This window comes from Anabrus simplex, chromosome 8, assembly GCF_040414725.1.
Source record: "Anabrus simplex isolate iqAnaSimp1 chromosome 8, ASM4041472v1, whole genome shotgun sequence".
NCBI lineage: Eukaryota > Metazoa > Arthropoda > Insecta > Orthoptera > Tettigoniidae > Anabrus > Anabrus simplex.
Window position 1 is genome coordinate 126,990,992 of NC_090272.1, and position 27,075 is coordinate 127,018,066.

Genomic DNA, 27,075 nt, shown 5'->3' on the forward strand with positions numbered 1-27,075 from the left:
TGTAAAAATAAACGAATTGTGTCAATGACAACCCTTCGATGAAATTTGCAAGACTATCTTCTTGTGACAAAAATGGTCCCTCTCCTGGCGTCGTGCATTCTTCCAAGACAATCGACATCGGTTTATGAGGGAAAACTTGGAGAAAATCTTCGTTATTCACCGCAATAGCGAGCCTATTTTTATTTCCAGTGGAAAGAAATCCAGGTAATTTTCAATATGTTGCCAGAAATTAGTTGTTTCTGTTCTGTTTATGTAGGCAATATTGGCCGGTTATAATAAAAAGTTTACAGTTCGTAAAAAAAATATTTTTGTACTCTACGCAATTAATTATAATGTTCACTGTTATTATATTTTATAAACTGGGAACAAGATTAGTTAGATTATTTATTCCAAGACATTGTATATATTCTTGTTATTGAATTGAAAAATTATATCACAAATGGCTGAGTTTAGTTTTTTCTAGACAAGGGTCGGGGAAATAATGATATACGTTGTTTGATATAACATTTAAATGGAAGCATTTAGCACAATGCGGTTTGCACAGCAGCGTTCCTTGGGATCCACTTTGTAGGAGAGACATATTCTGTGCCAGGTGCTTCCATTCGAAAGTTATATCAAACAACTTACAGTATACCGTGATTCCCCCACACTTGTCTAGAAAAAAACAAACCTCAGAAAATGCTTGGCCATTTCAAGGCATATTTTATCCTTACTAATTTAAAATATAGAGTGTTATAAATAATCCCGAAATTAATCAAAATTGCATCACAATTAGTAATTCAGTAACTTTACATTTTATTGTCAAAAAAGTAAAAAGAAAATTCACTTGCCTTAAAATCTTTAAAATTTTCTAGGAGTAGTACCCATTCTCGCAGAAATGCCTTGTTTGAGCGAAACAAATTCTCGTTTCCCACTGTTAGTTAACAGCTAAAAACATTGTCATTTAATCTATGAATATAGCGACAGGGTCCCCTATGTTCAAATTATATTGTGTCCGTAAACTGTCTGAGAAAACTGTAGTTATCCATGGGTATACAGTGGAGTGGAGAGATTTATCCCAAATCTATATAAAGTTTGTCCCTTAGCCTTGTTGCCTGTGAAAGAGAAGACTAAATTTACAGGAAAAGCTCTCCGTTCAAGAACGAATGCTATATCAGAATTTCCAAATCTGTTGGAATAAAACACGTTCTTCCTGAAGCTGAGCCCATCAGAATTTCTGCATGAACAATATTTTACCTGGATTTCTTTCCACTGGAAATAAAATTAGGCTCGCTATTGCGATAAATAACAAAGATTTTCTCCAAGTTTTCCCTCATAAACCGATGTCGATTAGCATTTAGAATGTGAAGAAGAATATTAGAACGCGGCCATGTCTGTCTTGTGAGGTGGCATGCCTGAAGGATGAAGAAGTTAAATAATTTCGTGTGGCTATTCCTAGCCTGGTGTAGTCTTTGTAAGACAGACGAGGGTTGGCGACATCTGCCGTATATAGGAAACTGCGTGTTATTGTAGAGGATGATATTGGTGTGCGTGATTGTGTGAGTTGCAAGGATGTTGGAGAAAACACAAATGCCCAGTCCCCGAGCCAAGGGAATTAATCATTTAAAGTTAAAATCTCCGACCCTGCCAGGACTCGAACCCGGGGGCCTATGAACGGAAGAGCAGTACGCTGACCATTCAGCCAAGGAGCTGGACATGAATAAGTTAAGAAAGCTAAATGTACTACTTCATAAAAATCATCGCATTCTGCGGAGTCATTTCTAATGTACGTCATTTTGTCACCTTTCAGAACGTTCAGAAGCTGTTGGGTGATGATGTTAATTTGCCCTCATACTTTCGGAAAGGAAATTGAATTCTCACTCAGATGTTAAGGAAAACCAATTAAATGCTGTAAAATATATATTTTCTTTTTATTCGGTTCGGTGAAATCTCAGTGCAATTTTGGCCTACTTCTCCATTGCGAGCTCTAGAAGCCATATAACATTTACAGTCCTCTTTGGTTTTGGTTTAAAAATTTTAATTTTGGGCCGAAAAGTAGAGTGATTTAAAATTGACTGAACAGGGGTCGGGAACAGAGAAGATATACCATTCTACTGTCACTGACATTTGAAGTCGTTAGAAGAGGTTCAGAATTTCTGCAGCTAATTTGACTGTCATTTTCAATTTCCCGTCATTTGTACTGAGATTTTTGATTTTTTTACCTAAGTCTAAACCTTCATTCTTGTTGCAGCTCCTTTCAACATTTCAATAAAATCAAATAACAACACGCAATTATTTTCTTTGCTTCAGTGCCGTAACTTAATAAAAGATAGCAACCGGTCTGTATATTAATGTGCCTGGCTGATGGCTCAGACGGCTGAGGCGCTGGCCTTCTGACCCCAACTTGGCAGATTCAATCCTGACTCAGTCCAGTGGTATTTGAAGGTGCTCAAATACGTCAGCCTCGTGTCACTGGATTTACTATCACGTAAAAGCACTCCTGCGGCACAAATTTCCGGCACCACAGCGTCTCCGGAAACCGTAAAAGTAGTTAGTGGGACGTAAGGCAAATGCTATTGTTATAGTTAGTGCCCGGATGTTTATGCAGTAATAGGGTAGAATGCAAACTTACTGAAGCGAGTAACAAGTAGAGTCTACCTGCACGACGGTAATGTTATGAGGTTTGCATAAACATTAGGGTTCTAATGGGCAGAACCCGTAGTGTTTATGCAAACCTCATAACATTACCGTCGTGCAGGTAGACTCTACTTGTTACTCGCTTCAGTAAGTTTGCATTCTACCCTATTACTGCATAAACATCCGGGCCCTAGGTTATAGTATTGTATATCAATGTAGTTCAAACAATATGGTGGTCACGCTTGTCCGTTGGCTTCAATTCCACGCGCTTTTCTAGTTTTCAACTTTTGTATCTTATTGTAAATGTTATTGTTATCGTATGTAAATTTGAATACTTCTTTAACATACATCTGGTGCAAAATTCAGCTGTTGAAACATTCTCGTTTTATTCAACATCGCCGTGAATGACAGACAGAACAGTGGTTTTATGTAATATATACAGTAGATTAATATGAGTATTAAGACGTACACAAACACCCAGAGCCTAACTAAAAGAATTATCTATCTATCAATCATGGGCTGTAAAGGCGTGCTCGGTTCCCCCGGAAGGACGTGGGTTCGAATCCCCGTCAGGAAGTCGTAAAATTTAAGAAACGAAATTTCCACTTCCGGAGGTGCAAATGGCCCTGAGGTTCACTCAGCCTACACCAGGTTAATTCTTGGGAACAAAGGTGGCCGAGCGTAGAGCTAACCACTCTACCCCATCACGTGCCGAGGTTAACAATGGTGGAAGCCTTTACCTTCTACCTCCTCCAAGGGCCTTCGTGGCCTGTACGTAAGTGGCTTTGCTTGCTTGCTTTTTATCTATCAATCAATGTTTTCATTCCCCACCTTGAAGAGGTAAAGGATGTGAAGAAGGACAGGGGGTTTGACCTCTTGGCTAACGGGTTTTCAATTTTATTTTATTTCAATTTATTTTACAGGAGGTTTGTGGTTGCTTTAATTCTTTGTTGTTGTTTCTTTCGCTTTTTTCTTTTCCTTTTTTTCTGGTCTGGAGAATGAACGTTGCTACCGAAGATACTTATGTTCTAATCTGGGGAAAATAAAGTAAAAATAAAAAAATTGCATGACTGGATATGAAATAATTAAATAATATAAAGTAGGAGAAAAGTGATAGATGATCCTTTTGAAAGTGGAAGAGCGATGGAAGGTTGCCCACGATGTGGTGCTGGAGCTTCTTTTCCCCATCAATGTCCTGTTTGCTGAGTGAATGCTGCAGTGTTCACTGAAGAGAAGAGTTAGGGATGGGGGTGGGGGTGGAATGAGAGACAGGGCTCAGACAAGAGTTTCCAGTGGGTGAAATGGAAGTGAGTATTTATATCGGAATATGAAGTTTGAAAGTGGACATTGAGGGTTTGGTTTGCGGCAGCTTGTAGATGTGTTACGACGAGAGGACGGAGGTAGGGGTGAATATTGTACAGGTCTATGGTGACGAATAAGATTAAATCCTCGACGGTACGAGATGGAAAAAGAGAGCGGCCTGGAGTGGTAGGTGAATCGACTGTGCGGATAGGTGCGACGAGTTCGGGGCTGTCAGAAGGAGGGGCGGGACCAGCTTTACATCTGCGGGCGTAGGTGGGGTGTGGTTCTCCACAGGAATTGCAGACAGGAGATTGCGAAGTGTTTGGGCACTTGGAGGTTGGATGTTCTTGTAGACAATGCCCGCCCTTAGGGTTCGTAGCTCCACAGTTGTTGATCGTGTGTGAGTTGTATATCAGACATCTTTCCCAGCGAATAGGTTGCGGTGGCGGGCTACATGAAGATTCAACTTTGTAGTGGTGTCTGTAAATGAACACATCTGAAACGAACACTCTGCCAAGATCTGCGATGGTAGCCAATAGAATCCTCACCATGTAAGTTCGGCTTGTTGCATTTCGGATTCGGTAGACTTTACGAGGTGGAGTTATATCTGGGTGGCGGAGGTGGAATCTTGAGCGCCGGTTGTGACAGAAACTTGAATAAAGTGATGGACCCAAGCTGGCGTGCTCCTATTGACAGAGCGAATTTTTGGGCGGAATTGCTGAGTTGGATTTTCAAGGAGATAGACGTGGGTACCAGTTCGTGGGGTATGAAAAGAGCGTGAATTGTTAAGAAGACGGCGGGCTCCTGAGACTGGAAATGAGTCGCTGATGGGAGGAAGAGGAGTTTCAGATGCACTTTCGGTAGGGAGTGTTGGAGACTGATCCAGATTGACCTCACGAGTATCTGTCTGTCTGACCACCAAGCGTCGGGTTGGTTGTGCATCTTCTGGAGGGGTGATTGGGGTAGACTATATACACTCAAGGCCAGTGGCGTCCCTCGTTGGAGATGGAACTTGTGGTAGAAATCTCGTTTGGTAGTTGGGATAAGCGAAGAAGGACATGATGGCAGCATGGTAGACTACGGTGGCGGAGTCGAGGGCAGCTGACGCAACAGAAGTCGTCGATGTAGTGGTGGTGCAGGTGTCGCTAGTGGTGGTGACGGCGTAATGGTGCATGACGATCCAGTTCGCTGCTCTGTAATATTTGTTGGAGGAGGCAGAAACGTCGACTGTCCTCTCGGTGAGCTTGGAGCAGGAAATAGAGCTCGCTAAAGTAGTAATACCAGTCCTGATTTGAAACCTCAATTCGAGCATCACTCAGTCCACCTGTCTATACACTTCTTAAGCGACTGTAAGTCGCCGTGTTAGAGTACGCTGTTTGGATGTCGACAGACGTGAAGTCTTATGCAGTGATATAATCTGTCGCTAGCGTCACTGTAGTCGACGAAGGATGTGTTGTAAAAGAATTAACCATACGTGTCTAAATTCCACAAACCGACCGCGAATCGAACACGAGAATCTCTGAACCGATGGTCAGTACGCTCACCATTCATCCAAGGACTCGGATACTTCAAAAGGGCAACAGTATTTTCGAATGTTTATTTGAATATTTCGTTATTTATTGCAAATTTATTCAAAATGTTTGCCTTCCTGCTAAGATCAATGATTAACTTTCTCGATCTTGTAATAAATATCAGTGTACATGTTTATCAATAAATTCGTTTGTTAAAGACAAGTATCCTTCCTCTACAGGCCGTGGTGCGGGAGATGAACCGGTTGGGCATGATGGTGGACCTCTCCCATGCCTCAGTGTCTACGATGAAGGACGCCCTCAGCGTGAGCAAGGCGCCTGTCATCTTCTCGCATTCGTCAGCCTTCTCACTCTGCAACTCGACACGGAACGTGCCGGATGACGTGCTCAAACTAGTGGTAAACCTTCATTAGAAATAGTCTTTGTTCAAAAAATGTGACAGTATCTCTCCGTATAAAACCATAAAGTATTTTCCTTCACTGCGATAACTTTTTCATATAAAAATAGTATCAGCACTCAACTTCTCTGTGTTTCCACAGAACTACACTAATTACATGATCGGAGAAAGATCGTGTGTTGTATTAAGTGCAGGATCTACTCCATTGTTTTGAAAAATTATCTTACTATTCTTAATTTCCCACTTGTTCTCACGAAATACGTTTTAATTAATCTCAAAGGTTGTATTCATAGAAATCATTCGTTTAAATCGCTTTAATATCCGCATCTGTTTCCTTTGTACATTTACGTTGGCTTAGTGAATGTCTCCCAAGGTGATTTTTCCCACTAAACTAATAAGATTTAATATTAACACACAGATATTTAAAATCTAGTTTCCATCCTTCACAGCAGAAACATGACTAACAATAGAAGCAGGCATCCTCGCGAGTCGCTGTTTCAGGAAGCAAGTCTGGTTATGGAGGGGAGGAATGACAGGATGCATTATTGCCACCGTTACTTTAACTATATATCCGTGGTTTAACGGGTGCGCACACTCTTCGGACGTTTGGATCCTTTTCCGTATAAGACAATGCATTGGTATACTTGTTACTGTAAAAGTAAGAAGATTGGTAAATCCTAGAATTTACCGGTAAAACCATGCGAACTCGTAAAATCTGCATCGAAGGCTCCCACCTCCATCGTAGATTCAGACATGTTTCTGTGTTGGCAAATTTTTTGTTCGCAGTCCGCTCACCGCTGCGTAGCTTCAGTCTGTGTCGAGTATAGTGCGCGCATGTTCGTTCATTTTTAATATAAGATTTTTGTATAACCATAACATTTTTCAATAATTTTAATATGGGATATTGTTCATTATAATCACATTGGAATTCGAGAATATTTAATTAACGTAATTTTACAATCAATACAAACTATTTCAATATTTGCTGAGGTGATTTGCTATTATTCTTTTTAAATGGGTATATCCTAAACAACAATAAAAAGTTAAAAAGCATATTGTGTAAAAATTGAAGATATGTAAAGAATGTCAAATTTTAGTAAAATATTTTTTTATGAGTAGGGTTTTACCAGTTCGCATGGGTAAATCCTAAGATTTACCAACGTATCTTGGTAAAAGTTCAAAATCTGTGCATATCATACGAAATTTTGGACTGTCATCACACTGCTTTGGTAAATGTTCGGTTTTACCGGTAAATTCTGGGATTTACCAATCTTCTGACTTTTACAGGAACATACACACTCGTTATAACACTCAAAGTTCCAACCAGAGTGACACAAAGCTCCCTACATAAACGTCTTCCCACCCGAGGAAAAATATATCGTCTATATTTTGCAAGTAATCAAGTACTGTACTATCAATTCTTCGTCGTCTTCTTCACTCTTACACCCATTTGGGCGTCTGGAACTTCCGGGCACTTCTTATAAGAAATCCTGTGCAATGTAATAGTTTCACATCATCTCGTGTTTTCCCTCTTTTATGAGTGAATTCAGAAAAAATGAACGTGGGTCGCCCTCTTCCCTTTGTTCTGGCTTCGAATATTTTTGGTTCCCACCTTCGTTCCATTTGTATGAAATGTCCCAAACTTCGTAGTTATTTGCCCTCAATGATACTGATCAGTGGTTCTTGATTCAGGCACTCGTCTCTTACGTTCATATTTCTCACCAAATTTTTCCTGTGTATTTCTAAGAAACTTAATTTGGTCTGAAGGGCCTAGAGTGTCAAATAAAACTAAACTAAGAAGTTCAAAAACACCTTTTCACCACTTGTATAATCTTCGGTTATTCTTACATTAAAAGAACATTAATCTATTTAAAAACAGTATATGTTTTGTTTTGTTCAGAAAACCTCTTCATCTGTGTTCATAGTTCAAGGCTGAAATACACACAAAGTACAGGTTTCATAGATACACTCAATTAGCAATACATTGTTAATAAGATCTTGCCCTAATCGTGGAAAAGGCTTACAAAACTATATGTGTCTGAGTCTTGGAGCATGTGACATATCTTGTTCGTAAAGGCACGTTACAAGTGAAATCCACTTGATGCACAGGTAATCAGGTGTGAGTCAGCTGTGGGAGATGACACGGGATTTGGATCCAACAACTGCACATGGAGTTGTTCTCTTACATCAAACACGATTGGTCCATTTCCATTTCCACTCACAGCAAGTGACCTGCTGAACGCTCTTTCGCTGCATAATTGTATATAGTTGTAACTCCTTATTCTTCAGAAGGTCATTAATATAAATTCTAAGACAGAAGATTAAGTGGAGTTCACATGTGACGTGCCTTTACGAACAAGATATGTCTCATGTTCCAAGACTCAAACATTTACTGATTTTTAAGCCTTGTCCATGATTAGGACAACATGTTCTTAACAATGTGTTGTTAATTTTGCGTATCTATGAAACCTGTACTTTGTATGTATTTTAATCTTGAAATACAAACACTGTTGAAGATGCTTTCAAAATAAAAGGAAACATGTACCGTTTTTAAATAGAGTAATGTTCTTGTAACGTAAGAATAATCAAAGATTATTGAAGTGGTGGAAAGGTGGAAATTTTAATCTTTTAGTTGAAATGTTTACACACTAAAATTCCACCACGGACCAATACGAATTTTATAACATGTAAGGGTTTAGAGTGTCTAGAATGAATTTTCCATTCATCAATGTAGAGTAGTTTTCTTATTTTCTTTAGAATACACGCCTATCTATTCATTATATTGGTATGTAAGCTATGCTAAATCAGTTGAAACTATGAAGTGCACAATTATTCTGAGATAGCTATAATAGTAGGCTATTTACTTATGTTTCAGGCCTTAAACGGAGGGATCGTGATGGTCAACTTCTACACGTATTTCATCACCTGTAATTCAACGGCGACCATCGCCGATGTTGTGGGTAGGTCATAAAGTAGCCTTGCATGCAAGTTCTACAAACATTCTCTGTGTACAGGGTGGTCGGAAAATCCGTCCTTCCCCATCTGTACCCATAGAAGATATAAGTAAGGGGTAAGGGAACTCAAAGGCAAGGACAAGAAACAATCGGAAACGGAATGAAGGGATCATAAGTGAATCTAAGCCGATAAAATTGTTTGCTGTCGCACTACAAGGCAAGGCAATAAAGTCACATTCATCACAACATTCCTTATTTACCGGGTGATCGGAAACAACGTGAACAGAGTATTAGAGTGTTGGTCCTACTAATGGGTAATTTGAAAAGATTACGTCGATATCTCGAGCCGTTGTCTCCTTATCAGCTGCTGAAGTTAGCTAATCAGATCGCTTCTTGGGCGAATTCAAATGGGCTGTACGTGGTGGTGTTGCTAAATCTGCACGTGGCTTATGACCGGCTTGAGAGCGCCAATAGAAGAAATAAACTTCTCCAGAGGAGGAACTTGAACAAAGACCTCCCTGCTGACAGGCTCGGCCCACAGCAAGCACGCTACGGTGGCATTGGCTGAAACTCACGGTATGTTAGAGTTTGATGCTCATTTCTCGGCGTGGCTCTCAAGCCCGACCAAGCCACGTGCAGATTTAGCAACACCGCCTTGCAAAGCCCATTTGAATTCGCCCACGAAGCGATCTGATTGGCTAACTTCAGTAGCTGATAAAGGGACAACAGCGCGAGATATCGACGTAATCTTTTCAAATTACCTACCAACATTCTAATATTCATATACTCAGTTCACGTTGTTTCCGATCACCCTGTAAATAAGGAATGTTGTGGTAAATGTGACTTTATCACAAATCGTGTTACCCTTTGAATAACTATATCGTGAACTCTTAACAAACACATTGGTGATGTATGTTGTTCCAGTTGAATGGTCTATGTTCTGTTTTCCTCGTATACTATAATATGCATATGCCCCCCACTTCATCGACCTTCAAATAGACTTTCAGCTAATCGATCATGTCTTGTATATATAGCACGTTCCAACGAAATTCAAGGGCAAGGCAATGATGGCCAACAGAACACTGTTTCCAATGCTCCTCTATTGGCTACGACCTAAGCTACAGGTCAGGCGCTATTGCATTGTAGTGCGACGGCAAACAATTTTATCGGCTTAGATTCACTTATGATCCCTTCATTCCGTTTCAGATTGTTTCTTGTCCTTGCCTTCGAGTTCCCTTACCCCTTCCTGATACCTTTTATGGGTACAGATGGGGAACGATGAACACGTAACAGTAGACCAAATTATACTTCAAACGGGCTTTCAGATACTCAAGTTGAGTGCAGTGAAAAATTTTATTTCTAAACTGATGATGAACGAATCTCGGCAAAGAACTTCTTAAATTACTAGAGTCTTTGTTTATTGCAAATATTTAGTATAAAATAGTCATAAACATCAGAAATTATTATTTAGTTCTATGAAATCATTTTGAGGAATGAATAATACCATTTTGAAATATAATTTGTCGGAAATGTTTTGCCGAAATGTGCTAATCCATATCTTTATAATTGTACATTATATGCGCTTAGCAATGAGATGAGGATGATTATCATAATTGTTACAGTTGCCCTGAATGATCCGACTTCGGAGTTATCTGATTATGAAATTGTAAAATATCTGAATGTACCTCCCTATAAACCTTCTAAACAAATTGCCTAACTTATACGTACCACTGCGGTTTAAGTGAATGCCACCTGAGCGCAGATCCCTATCTCCTACCCACCCATTAGGATCTAGAAATCTCAATCCTAGTTTACCACATACCCACTCCATAGTCTCATTTAAATCCCAATCAACTTCCAGTCAGTACTCCTCCTACACAGTACTCCACTGATAACAATCTACACTTCTTTAAACTTCACCAGTGCTGCATTTGCCAGATCCCACACATCCCCAACTATGTTGGTACTTACTGTATACCTGCTTGCCTTACGTTGTTGGTACAAACGTGAAACACTACCACCTTCTCCTTTCCCTCGTCCTTCTCTTCTACTTTCTTCAACATCTGCCCCAACCTAATTCCTGGATAACACTCTACCCTGGTTTTCTTTCCTCCATACACTTCCCCCACATGTCTATCAATGGAATTCCCCATGAACAGAGCCTCAACCCTACCCACATCATTTGATCCTCTCCCCTCTTGGTCAGCCCTATCTTTCCTGACAGCTGCAGACGTTACTTCCTCCTACCTTTTCTCACCACCCCCCTCCCCATGACCCTGTTCCACCTGTCTTTTCTTATCCTCTACTCTACATTTCCCTTCCCCTGCTTCCACACTTCTCAGCAACAGCTCCCTGTTTCTCATCTTCCTTCTGCTGTTCTACCTGCAGTGACCCGTACCGATTTCTTACAGACACCTGTCCTGAATGCTGATCCTGAAGAGACTTTTGCCTGCAATCTTCTTCCCCTTAGAACATTCGAAGACCTGCCTTCTACAATTCCCCCTTTCCTTCCCTTCCCTCTTTTATACCAACTGTATACTGTACATTTTTTTGAGGGAGGCCTACCTCCCTTCCTTTACATTTACGGAGAAGCTTGTGTTTATTTCGATTGGAGAATCATATCACCAAAAGAGATAAGAGGTCACAATATGAAAACGTCAACGTACGGTACCCTATACGGAACTTTAATGTTTAGGGGCAGATAAATTAGCCACTCAGTCACACAATTACATAGCGCCATCATGTCAAAGTAATATGTATCACGGTATTTAGTTTCACAGTGCCACCAGGTACTCAAGTTCTGACCTCTGCAACTCGGAAACCAGGTAGCATTGGACATTTTCGTTCGTACCAACATAACTTCATTGTCGACGAAGAATGGCATGGTCGAGGGCTTGCCGAATTTTTGCACTCTGTATATGAGCAATATTTTCAAATTTTTAATTTTCGGCAAAAATTAATCTACAAGCTCCATTCCTCAGTCAGACTAGAGCTTCCTTTCTTTCTTTCTTTCTTTCTTTCTTTCTTTATCTTCTTACACTCCAGAGTTGGTTTTTCCCTCGGACTCAGCGAAGGATCCCACCTCTAAAGCCTCAAGGGCAGTGTCCTGGAGCGTGAGACATTGGGTCGGGGATACGACTGGGGAGAATGACCAGTACCTCGCCCAGGCGGCCTCACCTGCTATGCTGAACAGGGGCCTTGCTGAGGGATGAGAATATTGGAAGGGATAGACAAGGAAGAGGGAAGGAAGCGGCCGTGGCCTTGAGTTAGGTACCATGCCGGCATTTGCCTGGAGGAGAAGTGGGAAATCACGGAAAACCACTTCCAGGATTGCTGAGGTGGGAATCGAACCCACCTCTACTCAGTTGAACTCCCGAGGCTGAGTGGACCCCTTTCCAGCTCTCATACCAGTTTTCAAATTTCGTGGCAGAGCCGGGAATCGAACCCAGGCCTCCGGGAGTGGCAGCTAATTACACTAACCACTACACCACAGAGGCGGACCAGACTAGAACTTTCCCTTTAAAATGATTACTTCCCACATAAACCTCGTGCACATGAAGAAATAAAGAGGACACAGCACTCACACTTATTTCTTCACGCTCACTCATCCGAGCAAACCTGTAGCCTTGTTCATTGAACTGGTTAATGGTCAACATTGGTGAAATTGTACGGTTATTTTCATCTCAACTGGAGGTGCAGGTTAGGCTACAGAAAAGCATTCACTCTTCGTATTTACAGGATCATATTCCTCTCAATATTTTGCCGAGAGTCTAAATAAAGTTTAAAATAATTAATAATTAAATAAAATTTATGGGTGGATGTAGTGATGAGTTTGAAATAAATAAGGTGTACGTCAAAGTGATGGTCTCCACCCCCCTTAACTGTTTAACTGTGCTCTTGAAAAAGTTGTCAGAGTGGAGAAAAGCAGGTGCACCATGCCACCGACTAGGACCAAAAATTAAAAGTATTGATATCGACTATCTAGCGTTTGCTGATCATATGGTACTAATTGCCAAAGACGTGTCTGAAGCACAGAAACAGATTGATGTACTGGATGAGCAAGCAGCAAAAATAGGACTTTAAATCTCATATGAATAAACTGAATTTATGACATGTATCAAAAGTGCTCCACCTGACCTTACCATCGATACGAATAAAATTGCAAGAGTAAAGGGATTTAAGTACTATGGTGAATGGATCGCTGAAAATGGCAATGAAAATAAATCAGTAGCTTCAACAATTCAGAAAATGGAAATTGCTTTCAAACACACAAAGAATATTTAACAAAAAATGCTTGTCCTGGAACAGTAAATTTCGTCATTACTTAACATTGATCAAACTTGAAGATCTTTATACTTCAGAAATGTTCAATCTACATCATAAACATTTAAAGGAACAATTAGAGGTTAAAGAAAGGAAAATCATGAGAAAAATCGTAGGGCCAAGAATTAAAAATGGAATACAATACCCCAAACCCCAACTCGGAAATGTATTTCAAAATAACTTAATGATACAACGAGACTGCGACGAATTCAATTTATAAGCCATTTGGAAAGAATGAATAACAACAGACTTACTTATCAAATACACAAACTTTTGCAAACAAACGTATGAGATCAAAATGGTGTTACCAAGTAGAAAAAGACCTCATCAAATCAGGATCACCAAATCTGCAGGATAGAAATGTAATCAAGAAAATTGTTCACACAAGGGGATTTGAGGAAGACGAGAAGAAACCAACACGACGTACTTTGTCGGAGGAGCAGAAATTACAACATCCGATGAAAATGAGGAACTATTGGGCAAGGAGGAAGCTCAAGAAATGTAGATTCCACGTGGTCCTAGGTGACCGATTCGCACAGAAGAAGAAGAAGAAGAAGAAGAAGAAGAAGAAGAAGAAGAATTTAAGCCACAGTCGATTCCTTCCCATTCCTTACCCTGTCCTCTCCCATCGTCACCCGTCTAAGTCGATGTGACGTAAAAACCAATGGAAAGACAATTTATTTATGTATTCTGATCTAAATATTTCACCAACGAATCATACATGCATTGGCTACAGATAAAGTTGGTGGCTTTATGAATTCTAGCCACCATAAATGCTCACATAACTCTCTACATGCGAAGGTACTCATCACATACTGGAGAGTAGGTGGGATTATTTGCACCCCCAACCTTTCCGCCTACATTTCAACGATCAAGTTATATTCCAACATATAATCCATACTATAAGTTCAGTAAAAACAGAAAGGAATTTTTATACTGCGTAAGTGTTGACATCGTTATCATACCCACGGAACTTTCTGCCTTGCGTGAAATCCGAAACAAAGGGTATGACTCTCCATGCCTAAGGCCACCATAGCTGAAGAGCATCCGATGCGATTCTTTATTTCAGAACTGCCAAATGCCTCAACAAGGATTCAGACTGCAGTCAACTTGGCAAGAAGCCTGAAAAAAGTAATACTGAGTGAGATAGCGAATTATTTCTTTCAAATGTCCGACTCGTTGCCTGAATGGTCAGCGTACTGGCCTTCGGTTCAGAGAGTCCCAGGTTCCATTCCCGGCCGGGTCGGGGATTTTAACCTTCATTGGTTAATTCCAATGGCTCGGAAATGGGTGTTTGTGCTGTCCCCAACATTCCACCGCAGTTACCTATACATGGCAGATTTCGCCACCCTCATCGGATGGTCTCCCATGCAAAGGCCGCACTCTGCTAGAAATACCCACATGATATAAAAAGTAATATTTCAAATTATTTATCAGTAGACTATGCTTAACGCTCATGTATCCGGTTAACGTTGTTTCCGACCACCCTGTATATGATCAGGTACTAATGTTTTTAGGTTGCCTGTGATATACGAGTTCGTAGGGTTGCATATCTCAAAATACATATAAGGGATGGGCGGGCCCGAGTGACCCTAGAACTACCTTGGATAAGCTTAAGAAACTTTAACCGCTCAAGGTGGCCATGATCGTTAAGGTGTTAAGTCTATATAGTCTGATATTGTGGTTAGCCAGTTCGAGTCCGTTGGCCGGCAAGGTAAGAGAGGTGGTAGTGTGCAAATTGTAATCACTAGACTGCGTGTCAAAAGCATGGATTCAATTCTGTTTATTTTTGTTTTCAAGTTGCTTTACGTCGCACCGACACAGACAAGTCTTATGGCGACGATGGGACAGGAAGGAGCTAGGAGTGGGAAGGAAGCGGCCGTGGCCTTAATTAGGTACAGCCCCAGCATTTGCCTGGTGTGAAAATGGGAAACCACGGAAAACCATCTTCAGGGCTGCCGACAGTGGGGCTCGAACCCACTATCTCCCGAATACTGGATACTGGCCGCAATTAAGCGACTGCAGCTATCGAGCTCGGTGGATTCAATTCTAAACCTCTCCGCAGTGTTCATATGGAGTAAAGTAAACTCGTATGGAGGTGAGGAGCATGTATCATACCAGCCCTCCTGCCATTCTTAAATCTGTCATAGTACCGAGAATCGAACCCGGACATCCGAGGACGGTAGTTAATAGTGCTAACCGTTATGCTGCGGAGGTGGACTTCATATGGAGAGAGGGCATATGACGCTGTTGATGGTACTTCGACCGTCCGATGGGGACACTAAGCCTTGAGCTATTCGACAGGAGTAGGCTATGTACCGGCGCCGGGTTTTAACCTCGCCCTTCCTACTATCATATATCACGTCGTTCGTTTCAACTCACTAACTGCTCTGATCACGTTGACGTCAGGAAGGGCATCCGGCCGCAAAACTCGCTACGAAAATTCATCTCAATTCATGCACGACTGCGCAGAGAAAGGGAATAAACGTTGGACACAGAAACACTTCGGTTAAAGCTACACTTCTGCTCTGACCTGTCACAAGAGGCAGATACAAATGTATCCACAAAGAAATAGAAAGTCTGTTCAAAATTCTACAGGTTTTTAAAAACCGAGCGAACATAATATGTTCAAACGAAATACAGTACATCGTCGCTGTGCCTGCGAAAACCACTATATGAAATGTTTCAGCTTAGAATTTTGGGCGGGAAAATTCTATCATTTGAAATTCAATATTGTGCAAGTAATATTAAAGAATTCTCGCGCTCGATTATACGTGTGCTGCGGGTCAGTATTTCACCCACAATATTATCACATAGAGGTTTTCGCAGGCGCAACGACTACATATTCTGGTCTGAGACTATGATCGATGGAAACAATGTAAAATTGGATAGTATATTCCATATAACGTTTTATAAAATCTAATCTTTGGCTTCATTTCTTAAAATTTTCAGATCACATTAACCATATCCGGGAAGTGGCTGGTCTTGAGCACGTGGGAATTGGAGCCGGCTACGACGGCATAAACCAGTGAGTATAGTCTTAGTAAGTGTGTTCCTCATAAACTGAAATAAATGCAGCAGAGTCCGAAGTAAATGGGCCGGTGGGACTTAGTATTAACGGGGAATGTCTGTTAAAAGGAAAAGAGGAAAAAACAGTACAGTGAATTGCTTGTTGTGGCGTGATGCACCTTACCTCGTGCTAACTTTTCATTTCCATGTAACTAATAAATCAAACATCTACTCTAGTCGGCTTGTCATATTCATACACCTACCTTTCTTACCGCCCACACTTCCCTCAAAAACTAACAAATCGTGGGTGTGTTAAGATGTGTTATAATACTTCATTTCTTCTGATCAAATTTCGCCAAATCATTCTCCACTCGCCAATTCGATTTAATATCTCTCATTCGTAATTCGATCTACCCATCTCACTTTGAGCATTCTTCTTCTAACACCACATTTCAAAAGCTTCTATACACTTTCTTTCTGAGCTACTTGTCGTCCATGTTTCCCTTCCATACAATCCCACGATCCAGAAGAAAGTCCACAAAACATCTTTCTAACACCTATATCAATATCTGAATCGAGCAAATTAATTTTCTCTAGAAAGGCCTTATTTGCTTGTGCTAGACTGCATGTTATATCCTTACTTCTGCCAGCGTTAGTTAATTTACTACCCAAGTAACAATATTCATCTACTTCCTTTAATACTTCTTTTCCTACTCTATTTCCTGCATCACCTTACTTCGTTCGACTGCACTCTATTACTTTTGTTTTGTACGTAGTATTTATTTCATCATGTACTCCTTCTGCAAGACTCTATCCGTACAATTCAGCAATTTCTCCAGATCTTCTTCAGACTGAAATAAAATTACAATATCATCGTCAAATCTCAGAGTTTTAATTTCCTCTCCTTGGATTGTGATTCCTTTTCCAAATTCCTCTTTTATTTCCTTTCCCGCCAATTCTGTATGAACACCGAAAAGGAGAGAGACACACTACACCCTTGCCTCACTCTTTGATAGATTTCTGCTTCTTTCTTCCTAGCCCTTGATTATTATCACTGCAACCTGATTTTTGTAATCGTAGATAATTCTGCTTTCTCGGTATCTGATCCCAGTCACCTTAAGAATGTCTTAGTTTTGACCTATCAATACTATCGACCGTCATTTTCTAGATCTAATTATTGTACAGATGTGTTATTGATGTTGTTGATATTTGCATTCACTGTACAGTAAAATTAAATATTTGAGTATAAAAGTATATTGATGTAGATTTAAACCAACTTGTTATAGAAGCTTGTAATAGCCTTTTGCTTACCTTTCGACTGGCTTTTTTCATACCGTCATGTCTCGTGCTCGTTGTAGAAGTAACACATTAATTAGCGCTGGCCGTATCTTCTTTGTTCCTCCTCGTATTTCAAGGCTGCTTCAAAGCCTTTAAATTCTTCATTGTGTGTGTTATTTTGGCACCACCTTCTTCGGCTTCGTTTTCTCTCTCTTCCTTTTTTTTCACGTTCTCAACAACGCCTATAATATCTTCATCACTCACTTCAACTGGTCATCAAGGGCAACCTACACTCTGAGGTCGCATGCACATCCAGAGATTTCTTTCAAAGGCAACATAATGTTCTTGTGTTGTTTGCCAAATTCTTCATTGTCAGAAATGTTTCTCTGGCTCCTCACTACATAAAATTTTCCGCGATTTTCAAGTTAGATCGGATAAAACAAGATGTCCGATAAGTGTGAAGGTACCGAGCTCGATAGCTGCAGTCGCTTAAGTGCGGCCAGTATCCAGTAATCGGGAGGTAGTGGGTTCGAGCCCCACTGTCGGCAGCCCTGAAGATGGTTTTCGGTGGTTTCCCATTTTCACACCAGGCAAATACCGGGGCTGTACCTTAATGAAGGCCACGGCCGCTTCCTTCCAATTCCTAGGCCTTTCCTGTCCCATCGTCGCCATAAGACATATCTGTGTCGTTGCGACGTAAAGCAAAATAGCAAAAGAATAAAAAAGAGTAAAGGTTGGCTACGCGGGATTCTACTGTTTCAGTTTCTGTATACGGTATTGTTAGTTAATTATTTAATTTTACGAAGAATCCTAAACTTTCATTAGAAATCTGAAGAAAAACAACACATTACAGCCAAAACAATATAGATTAGTTTATGACATACTGTAATTGAGTTCAAAAAGATCGTTCAAATTACTTTAAAATTCCTGAATTAAATTCAAGACAAACTGTTTGAAATAAAAATGTCACTCACCGAGGCGACTCTTTATTTCAAAGAGGATCATATAACTTCGATTATTCGCTCATTTCCAATCCTTAGATCATAACTCATGTTGTAAGTGTAAACAGAACCAAGAATCGCACTTAGAAAGGAAAATAATGTTGAAATAATTATGGCAAAATTATGAACCGATCTGATATATCTTAATCTACGTAACGGATCACGAGTCGAAGATCAGCCGTTTAAGTATTTTCTATACCGCTTTTGCGGTGTGACTTTTCAGGGAATTATTAATTTTCAGGGAACTTACAGAGTACTGTTGCTTTATTGTTGTTCCAAAATATAAAAGGTAATTTTTGTTTTCGCAGATACTTTCATTTTCATTATCGTCCGTAATTCGCCTGGTGTAAACTGTGTACTGAATTTTGTATTACCTTCTATTTTCGGTTCATTCTGATGGAGAAGTTTAAAGTAAGGTAAGGGTGTATTCTTCCCGAACGCAGGTCCAAACCTCCGCAGAGGTGTGCCTGAGCCGTAGTTTACGTGCGGTAAGGTGGCCAGTTACTTTTCGCTCCTCCATTCCCTTACCCCCCACCAACAGCGCGTGGCAACCCATCCAAATCATGGCCACGCCCAATGTTGCTTAACTTCAGAAATCTCACGGGATCCGGTGTTTCAACACGGCTACGGCCGTTGGCGAGAAGTTTAAAAGGTAGCAATTTTCACAAATATTCCCTTCACGTAACTTACACTTCGTCCTGTAATCCCTCACATGAGCCGAAACCAATTTGCAGATGAGATACTGCAATGAATTTCCAAGTGGATGTTTATATGCAAAATACTGAAAGATGAGCAAATAAACCAAATGTGAAATTGTCTTCATATCAAATAGATGGCTTTGGTTTGATTGTAATACTACTCGAAAAACTAGATTTTCCTGTGCAAAGGCTTTAAGACTTGCAAATATTTTACCATTTTAATACTATGTCTGGAATTGACATCTGCGTACTTAGTAATATACACTGAATGACTATGGTTTGCCTTTGCTGGTGAGGCCTAGTGTTCACAGCGCACAATGTCTTCTGGTGTGGGCTAGATTAAATGTGTTATTTTCATTACCATTCTTAGTCTCATCCTTGGCTTTGACAGTATGAATGTGACTGAGGTGAAAGCGATATTAGTAATGACATTCCTTATGCAGCCAGTCCCTGTTCTGAATGGTGTGAAAATGTCGCTCGTGGGGTCAGTTGATGGATGCATTTCAGTAGGCTTGGCAGACTGATATGTAATAGCAACTTCGGCCTCAGTTAGGAAAGCAATGGGAAACTACCTCATTCCTCATTTCTTTATGTCTAGGCCATCTATGACAGCTGATGACGGAACTGTTAGGTATCAAACCAGCCTTCGGGCTGAAAACACAGCATACATGACTATTTTACTACTTCTCAGACCTTTCTTCCTGAGGTCACCAACAGATTACTGCTCGCTTGCCTAATTACCACACCTAGCAATTTTAAAATTAAAAGTGTTTAAATACATACTGCAAAAGAGAAATATAAGGTAATAGTGCGTTCGAACCCCACTGTCGGCAGCTCTGATAAAGGTTTTCCATGGTTTCCCATGTTCACACCAGACAAATGCTGGGGCTGTAACAAAAGATTTTTAACTCCGGGCCCGCTCGAGATAAGGGCGAGGTATGCATGTTTATCAAGTCACTCAGGACAACATGCGCTCGACATCACACCGAGTGGCGCATCGCTCTTTGTCTAATGCCAGCACATAAGAAACCCTTCTCTATCCCCAAAAATTACTCGTGGGAACTGGGAATAATCACATCGCTGAACTCAACACTCGATTTTAACTTGTTCTGTAGTGTGAAGTTAGTATAGTCCCACTTAAAGAAAATTGCTACGGGTTTCTCCGTAACGTAAGCTTTGGGAAGACATTCTTTCTGATTACATTAGACATGTTTGCGAAATTAATAACTGATTCGATAGAAGGTAGTTCGGGTTTAGGAAAGGTTATTCCACTGAAGCTCAACTTGTAGTATTCCAGCAAGATATAGCAGATATATTGGATTCAGGAGGCCAAATGGACTGTATCGCGATTGACCTATCTAAAGCATTTGATAGGGTGGATCATGGGAGACTAGTGGCAAAACTGAGTGCAATTGGACTAGACAAAAGAGTGACTGAATGGGTTGCTACATTTCTAGAAAATAGATCTCAGGGAATCAGAGTGGGCGAGGCTTTATCTGACCCTGTAAGAATTAAGAGGGGAATTCCTCAAGGCAGTATTATTGGACCTTTATATTTCTTTATATATATATGATATGAGTAAAGAAGTGGAATCAGAGAAAAGGTTTTTTGCGGATGATGTTATCCGTATAGAGTAATAAATAAGTTACAAGATTGTGAGCAACTGCAACGTGACCTCGATAACGTTGTGATCAGGCAGTGGTATGGAGATAAACCGGGTTAAAAGACAGGTTGTGAGTTTCACAAATAGGAAAAATCATCTCTGTTTTAAATACTGCGTTGATGGGGTGAAAGTTCCTTTTGGGGATCAGTGTAAGTATCTAGGTGTTAATATAAGGAAAGATCTTCATTGGGGTAATTACATAAATATGATTGTAAATAAAGTGTACAGATCTCTGCACATGGTTAGGAGGGTATTTAGGGGTTGTAGTAAGATGCACAGAAGGAGGCATATAAGTCCCTGGTATGACCACAAATAGAGTATGGTTCCAGTCTTACCTAAGCAGCGGACGGAAGCAGACGTTCGGAGCTGACAGTGCCGGTAGAGCGGGAGCGCAGTGTGTGCGGCGAGTGGGAAGAAAGACGGGAGGGAAGAGGAAGATGATTGGTGTGGACCAATATCGGGTGGTTATTGGAAAATGGCAGGGAAGATGGAAGATGGAAACAGCCTGGAGTGAAGGAGGTAAAGTGGAAACGAGAATTATGGGTGAGTCAATACTGGTGGCAGCGGTGATTATGGTACTGTTAATTATAGGGGGTGTGGAAGCAAATCCCGGTCCGACTCACAGTGGCAACATGAACTGGGAAGACGTGGAGGTTATAAGAAAAGTGGTCAAAGAAGTTGTAGAAGAGGTCTGTCCGTTTGAACAGATTAAAAATGTGATGAAGGAACAAGTGAAAGAACTTGAAAATATAAGGCGATGGATACAAGTAAAAACGGAGGAAACAATGACCAAAGTGGAAACCAACGAGAGAGAAATTACATCACTCAAGACGAAGATAAGGAAGATGGAGGAAGAGATGGTAAAGTTGAAGTCAGTAGTAGAAGATGGTAAGCAAGAAAGCAGGAATAAATGTTTATTCATCTATGGGGTGCCGGAAGAAAAAAGTGAGGACAAAGTACTGACTATATACAAAGTGGTGGAAGTCATCCAAAAAATGATGAAAATCAATTTCAGCGAAGCTGACATTGACGATGTGGGAAGGGTAGGTAAAGCACGGGGCAACAGACCGATAAAAGTGAAGTTGTTTTCCACCCTGATGGCGGAAATAGTGTTAAGAGGAGCGGATAATGTACAGGGAGCAACAATTCGGATTAAAAGAGATATGGGAAGGGATGGGATCAAGAATATAAACACCCTGAAAAGACATTTGGTCCGGGCTCGATTGCAAGGGTTAAGAGCCTACATCAACGGTCAATTATTAGTGGTAACCAATGGTCAATGGACCAAATATTGGACAGTAACGAAATTACGTGAAATGGAGCAGAAAGAGAAGGAAGTGGTAATGGGGAAGAGGATGGAGGAAATGCGAACTACAGATAGTATAGTTCATGAAGACGGGCATGGAAACAAAGGAAAAACCAAGGAAAATAGAGCATTAGAAAAGAGCTCGCAACGAGAAGGAGACTTCACAGTAGAGGAGGCCATGCAGGTTATCGTTGAAGAGATGAGGAGGGAGTCCAAGGCGAGGATTGAGGAGCTGAGGTCGGAGTTCGGTGCCAGAGACGAAAGGAAGAAACACGGAGTGAATGGGGGGGAGGAACCACAAGACGTCACGAGTGCACATAAACGGAGTGAAAGGGAGAAGTCAGAAGCACGAGGTGGCTTGGTAAAAGGGAGGAGCTTGAGCCTGAAAGAAATGTGGGAGAAGACGAGTAACCTGGACGTAGGTGTAATAACAAGAAGTAAAAAAAACAAGCAGTACTAGCAAGTAAATTGTTGAAGCTAAAGGGAACAGTGGAGGATGTGTGTTATTTGCAGTTGAAATAAGAGTGATCAAGTATTAAATTAGTAAGAGGTGAAGTGTGTATGGATAAAAGAAAACAAGCGTAGCGAGGCAGTGGAATTCAAGATCGGACAATAGTAATGAAACGTAAGGAGAAAAAGTGCACAGCGACACGTTAGTGGAGGTAACAATGTAACGGGAGGAGAAAGAGTGTTCAAGGACACGGCAATGGAGGTTACAAGATAGCTGGGATTGCAACGTAGTAAAAATACAGGAAGGTCAGTGTTCAGAAAAGATTGTGCTGAGTAATGTACCAGGCCGGAAGAGACATGCCGCGTGTTTAATGATCAGATACCGTCTGCTTACACTATTGTATCCTACATAGCAATATGTCATTGTGCAGACACTCTCCACAGCAATGTATCATGGGTTTAGTTCGCACTCTACATAGCAATATGTTTTTGTTTAATATCTATATGCAGCAATGCGTTATTGTTTTAATTTCTGATTATTATACTCCCAGACTACTTTTCTGCCACGGACAACAGACTATCAATAATGGTTGATCTCGGGTCAGGCGGCAATGTTTATTTGGCTTACTGCCTTTTTATAAAAAAATTTTAAAATCTGTTTGATTACCAGGTGACAGTATTTTTCTTTTCCTTGTGAGCTGGTTCAGGTAAGATTTGTTATTTTTTCTCCACATAAATGGATCATATACATATTATGTAGATCTGGAGAATAAATAAATAAAATAAAAGAGTATGGTTCCAGTGCATGGGAACCTCACCAGGATTACTTGATTCATGAACTGTAAAAAATCCAAAGAAAAGCAGCTCGATTTGTTCTGGGTGATTTCCGACGAAAGAGTAGCGTTACAAAAATGTTGCAAAAGTTTGGGCTGGGAAGACTTGGGAGAAAGAAGACGAGCTGCTCGACTAAGTGGTATGATCCGAGCTGTCAGCGGAGAGATGGCGTGGAATGACATCAGTAGACGAATAACTGTGAGTGGTGTCTTTAAAAGTAGGAAAGATCGCAATGTGAAGATAAAGTTGGAATTCAAGACGACAAATTGGGGCAAATATTCGTTTATAGGAAGGGCATTTAGGAATTGGAATAACTTACCAAGGGAGATGTTCAATAAATTTCCAATTTCTTTGAAATCATGAAAGAAAGGATAGGAAACAACAGATGGGGAATCTGCCACCTGGACGACAGCCCTATATGCAGATCAGTATTGACCGAGTGATTACATACGTAATGGGAACAAAGAGGACTGTGTTCTATGAGAACCTTAATTAAATCTGAAGGAGAATCTAACTTCGAGCCTACCGAACTCGATAGCTGCAGTCGCTTAAGTGCGGCCAGTATCCAGTAATCGGGAGATAGTGGGTTCGAGTCCCACTGTCGGCAGCCTTGAAGATGGTTTTCCGTGGTTTCCCATTTTCACGCCAGGCAAATGCCGGGGCTGTACCATAATTAAGGCCACGGCCGCTTCCTTCCAACTCCTAGGCCTTTCGTATCCCATCGTCGCCATAAGACCTATCTGTGTCAGTTCGACGTAAAGCAAATTGAAAAAAAAAAAACTTCGAGCCTTTCGAAATGGGTCTAATTAGTGCATCTTTCCAAACATCTGGGAACACTCCGTTCGTCAGGCAGTAGTTAAATGTATGAGTTAGTATTGGCAGAACAGCTCCAAAGATATTCGTAATTAGCGATATGTGAATGTCATAATTACCTGTGGCATTAGATTTAATAGAGTATATATTACATCTTTAACTTCATTTGAAATGATATGTCTAAAAGAGAATTGCTCCTACGCAGACTGCTGTTAAAACAAGAGTAGTTAACATTTAGGGAAGGAGGTAAAGGCTATTCTTGGACGTGTGAAATGATCATTTAAAGCCTCTAGCGATATGCATGGTACATGTTGATCTACGGTTTTACTTATATCTAACGTAATTTACTCCATTTTCGTCTCGGGCTGTTAGTGTTTATCAGTTCCCGAATGTATTTATTTTTAGAATTCCTAATTAGCTGCTTGGTTCTGTACCGATCGAAATCATCTGTGCCATGCATCAGTGTGTATCGTCTGTACAGTTTGTCACAAATAAATTGCAGTTGAAGTGATTTAATAATCTTATACTTCGACGTTTGCTAGTGATTTATTATTGATAGAGATGAATTTAAAATGTAACCTTACCTAGTTCTGATGTTTTAAAATATGAAAATAGAACAGTTATATATGTATTTATATATTTCTAAGGTTAATTTATCCTTGTCTTGATGATTACAGCACACCCCAGGGGCTGGAAGACGTCTCCAAGTACCCACACCTGTTCGCCACCCTCATGGAGGATCCGAGATGGAGTGAGGAGGAGGTTAAAAGGTTAGCGGGACTCAACCTGCTGAGAGTATTCCGGGAAGTGGAGCAGGTGGGTGAATGTTCCATTTTTTATTTGCTTTACGTCGCACCGGCACGGATAGGTCTTATGGCGACGTTGGAATAGGAAAGACCTAGGAATGGGAAGGAAGAGGCAGTGGCCTTAATTAAGGCACAGCCCCAGCATTTGCCTGGTGTGAAAATGGGAAATGTTCCATTGCATGTTTGCTAAAGTTCGGGAGACCTAACAAGGAAACGCGGACGGCTGGTAATAGTGACAGTAAGAATATTACGAGCCCAAATTAGTTTCTGGTGAAACAAAGTGCACCGAGCTGGATGGCTGCAGTCGCTTAAGTGCGGCCAGTATCCAGTATTCGGGAGATAGTGGGTTCGAACCCCCCCCCCCCCCTGTCGGCAGCCCTGAAGATGGTTTTCCGTGGTTTCCCATTTTCACACCAGGCAAATGCTGGGGCTATACCTTAATTAAGGCCAGAGTCGCTTCCTTCCAATTCCTAGGCCTTTCCTATCCCATCGTCGCCGTAAGACCTATCTGTGTCGGTGCGACGTAAAGCAACTAGCAAAAAAAAAAAAAGTGCTTATAGTACACCAGTAGCGGCGGTTGGGAATTAGAAGTGGGGGAGGGGGTTCCAAAAATGTGCAGTCCGCGAAACTTTTAGTAATAATCCGTTTTACGGGGATGATGAGTAAGGAGGCAGCTACCTCGGTTCCGGTTATACTGCCAACTGAATGGAAATGAAATCTAAATTGAATTAGTAGTATGATCGATCGATATGAATTTTCTAAACCGTCGTTTCCGTGTAGGAGTTCTAGATTGTTCCTGTGATGAACTTTGATTTTTCTCACCCATGTTCAGGCTTAACCTTTATTTTGACTTTGCTGTGTAAATAACAACAGTATTTAAAGTGTTGCAATTATACCGCCAGATGTCTCGCGGCGATGCATAATCGACTCATATTTTTTGTGTCAGAGGTTGCCAATACCTACCTAGAAGATAACTGAGGTCTTCCGATTCAGCACCGGGAAGCCTAAGTATCACTAAAAGTTTCGCGCACTGTATAGATAACAAAAAGTACCCATGTTCAAGAATATCGGGTGGGCGGGGCGGGTAAATATCAAAACTGAAAAATGCTATAAAATGCTAAGTTTGTGATGCTCTCTGGACGAATTTATTGTATACATTTACGAATGTAAAGGTTGATATGAAATGGCGTATGACTTTTAGTGCCGGGAGTGTCCTAGGATAAGTTCGGCTCGCCAGATGCAGGTCTTTTGATTGACTCCCGTAGGCGACCTGCGCGTCGTGATGAGGATGGAATGATAATGAATACAACACACACACCTAGCCCCCATGCCAGAGAAATTAACCAATTATGGTTAAAATTTCCGACTCTGTCGGGAATCTAACCCGGGACCCCTGTGACCAAAGGCCAGCTCGCTAACCATTTAGCCATGGAGCCGGGCTGTAAAGGTTGAGTCTACAAACTTTAGTGCAATGATAATCACAATCACAATCAGCCAGTTCTATCAATAACTGATGTGGCCTCTTGAAGTCTGAAACTTAGGTATTTCGAAGTTTTCGAAACAAACTTTCAACCTATTAGGTCGTGTTACACACGTTTAGTACGTGTTGAAGAGATGTTAAGTACAGAACAAAAATTGACACCCCTCCACTTCCAGCGATCTTGAGCGATGTTTTGTCAGTTAACTCCGGCGATTTTCGGATGTCTTTGTCCCGGCGATCCGGTGGCCTTCCTCGCGGTCTCAGTTTATCTCTTGGGCTCCATTCGAGAACAATCTTGGTCCATCTGTCATCCCTTCTTCGGGCCACATGTCCTGCCCATTGCCATTTCAAGGTTGATATTCTCGTTATGATGTCAATAATAATAGTAATAATAGAACTAGGGTCTATACAATAAAACTTTCACCAAAGGAACAATCATTACGCATGTATTGCAATTAAATAGAATTACGGCGTGATTATACAATTAAAACGTAATTTAGTATTTATCTACACACGAAGAAAGTAACAGACACTGGATACAACTGAGCAGACATACAGTATTTACTGAGTGAGACTGACAGACTGAAGGATGCGCGTGACAAGCGGGTGTCCTTGG

General features: G+C 40.9%; 1 protein-coding gene across 1 annotated transcript in view; it reads left to right on the forward strand.

The window, feature by feature from the left end:
- LOC136879196 (dipeptidase 1) overlaps window positions 1–27,075 on the forward strand; it is a 252,683-nt gene that overhangs the window by 222,264 nt on the left and 3,344 nt on the right. The window contains exons 5-8 of the mRNA XM_067152989.2: window positions 5,669–5,845; window positions 8,720–8,804; window positions 16,074–16,149; window positions 24,851–24,989. Coding sequence (XP_067009090.2) covers window positions 5,669–5,845; window positions 8,720–8,804; window positions 16,074–16,149; window positions 24,851–24,989 — 477 coding nt within the window. The remainder of the gene's footprint in view (window positions 1–5,668; window positions 5,846–8,719; window positions 8,805–16,073; window positions 16,150–24,850; window positions 24,990–27,075) is intronic.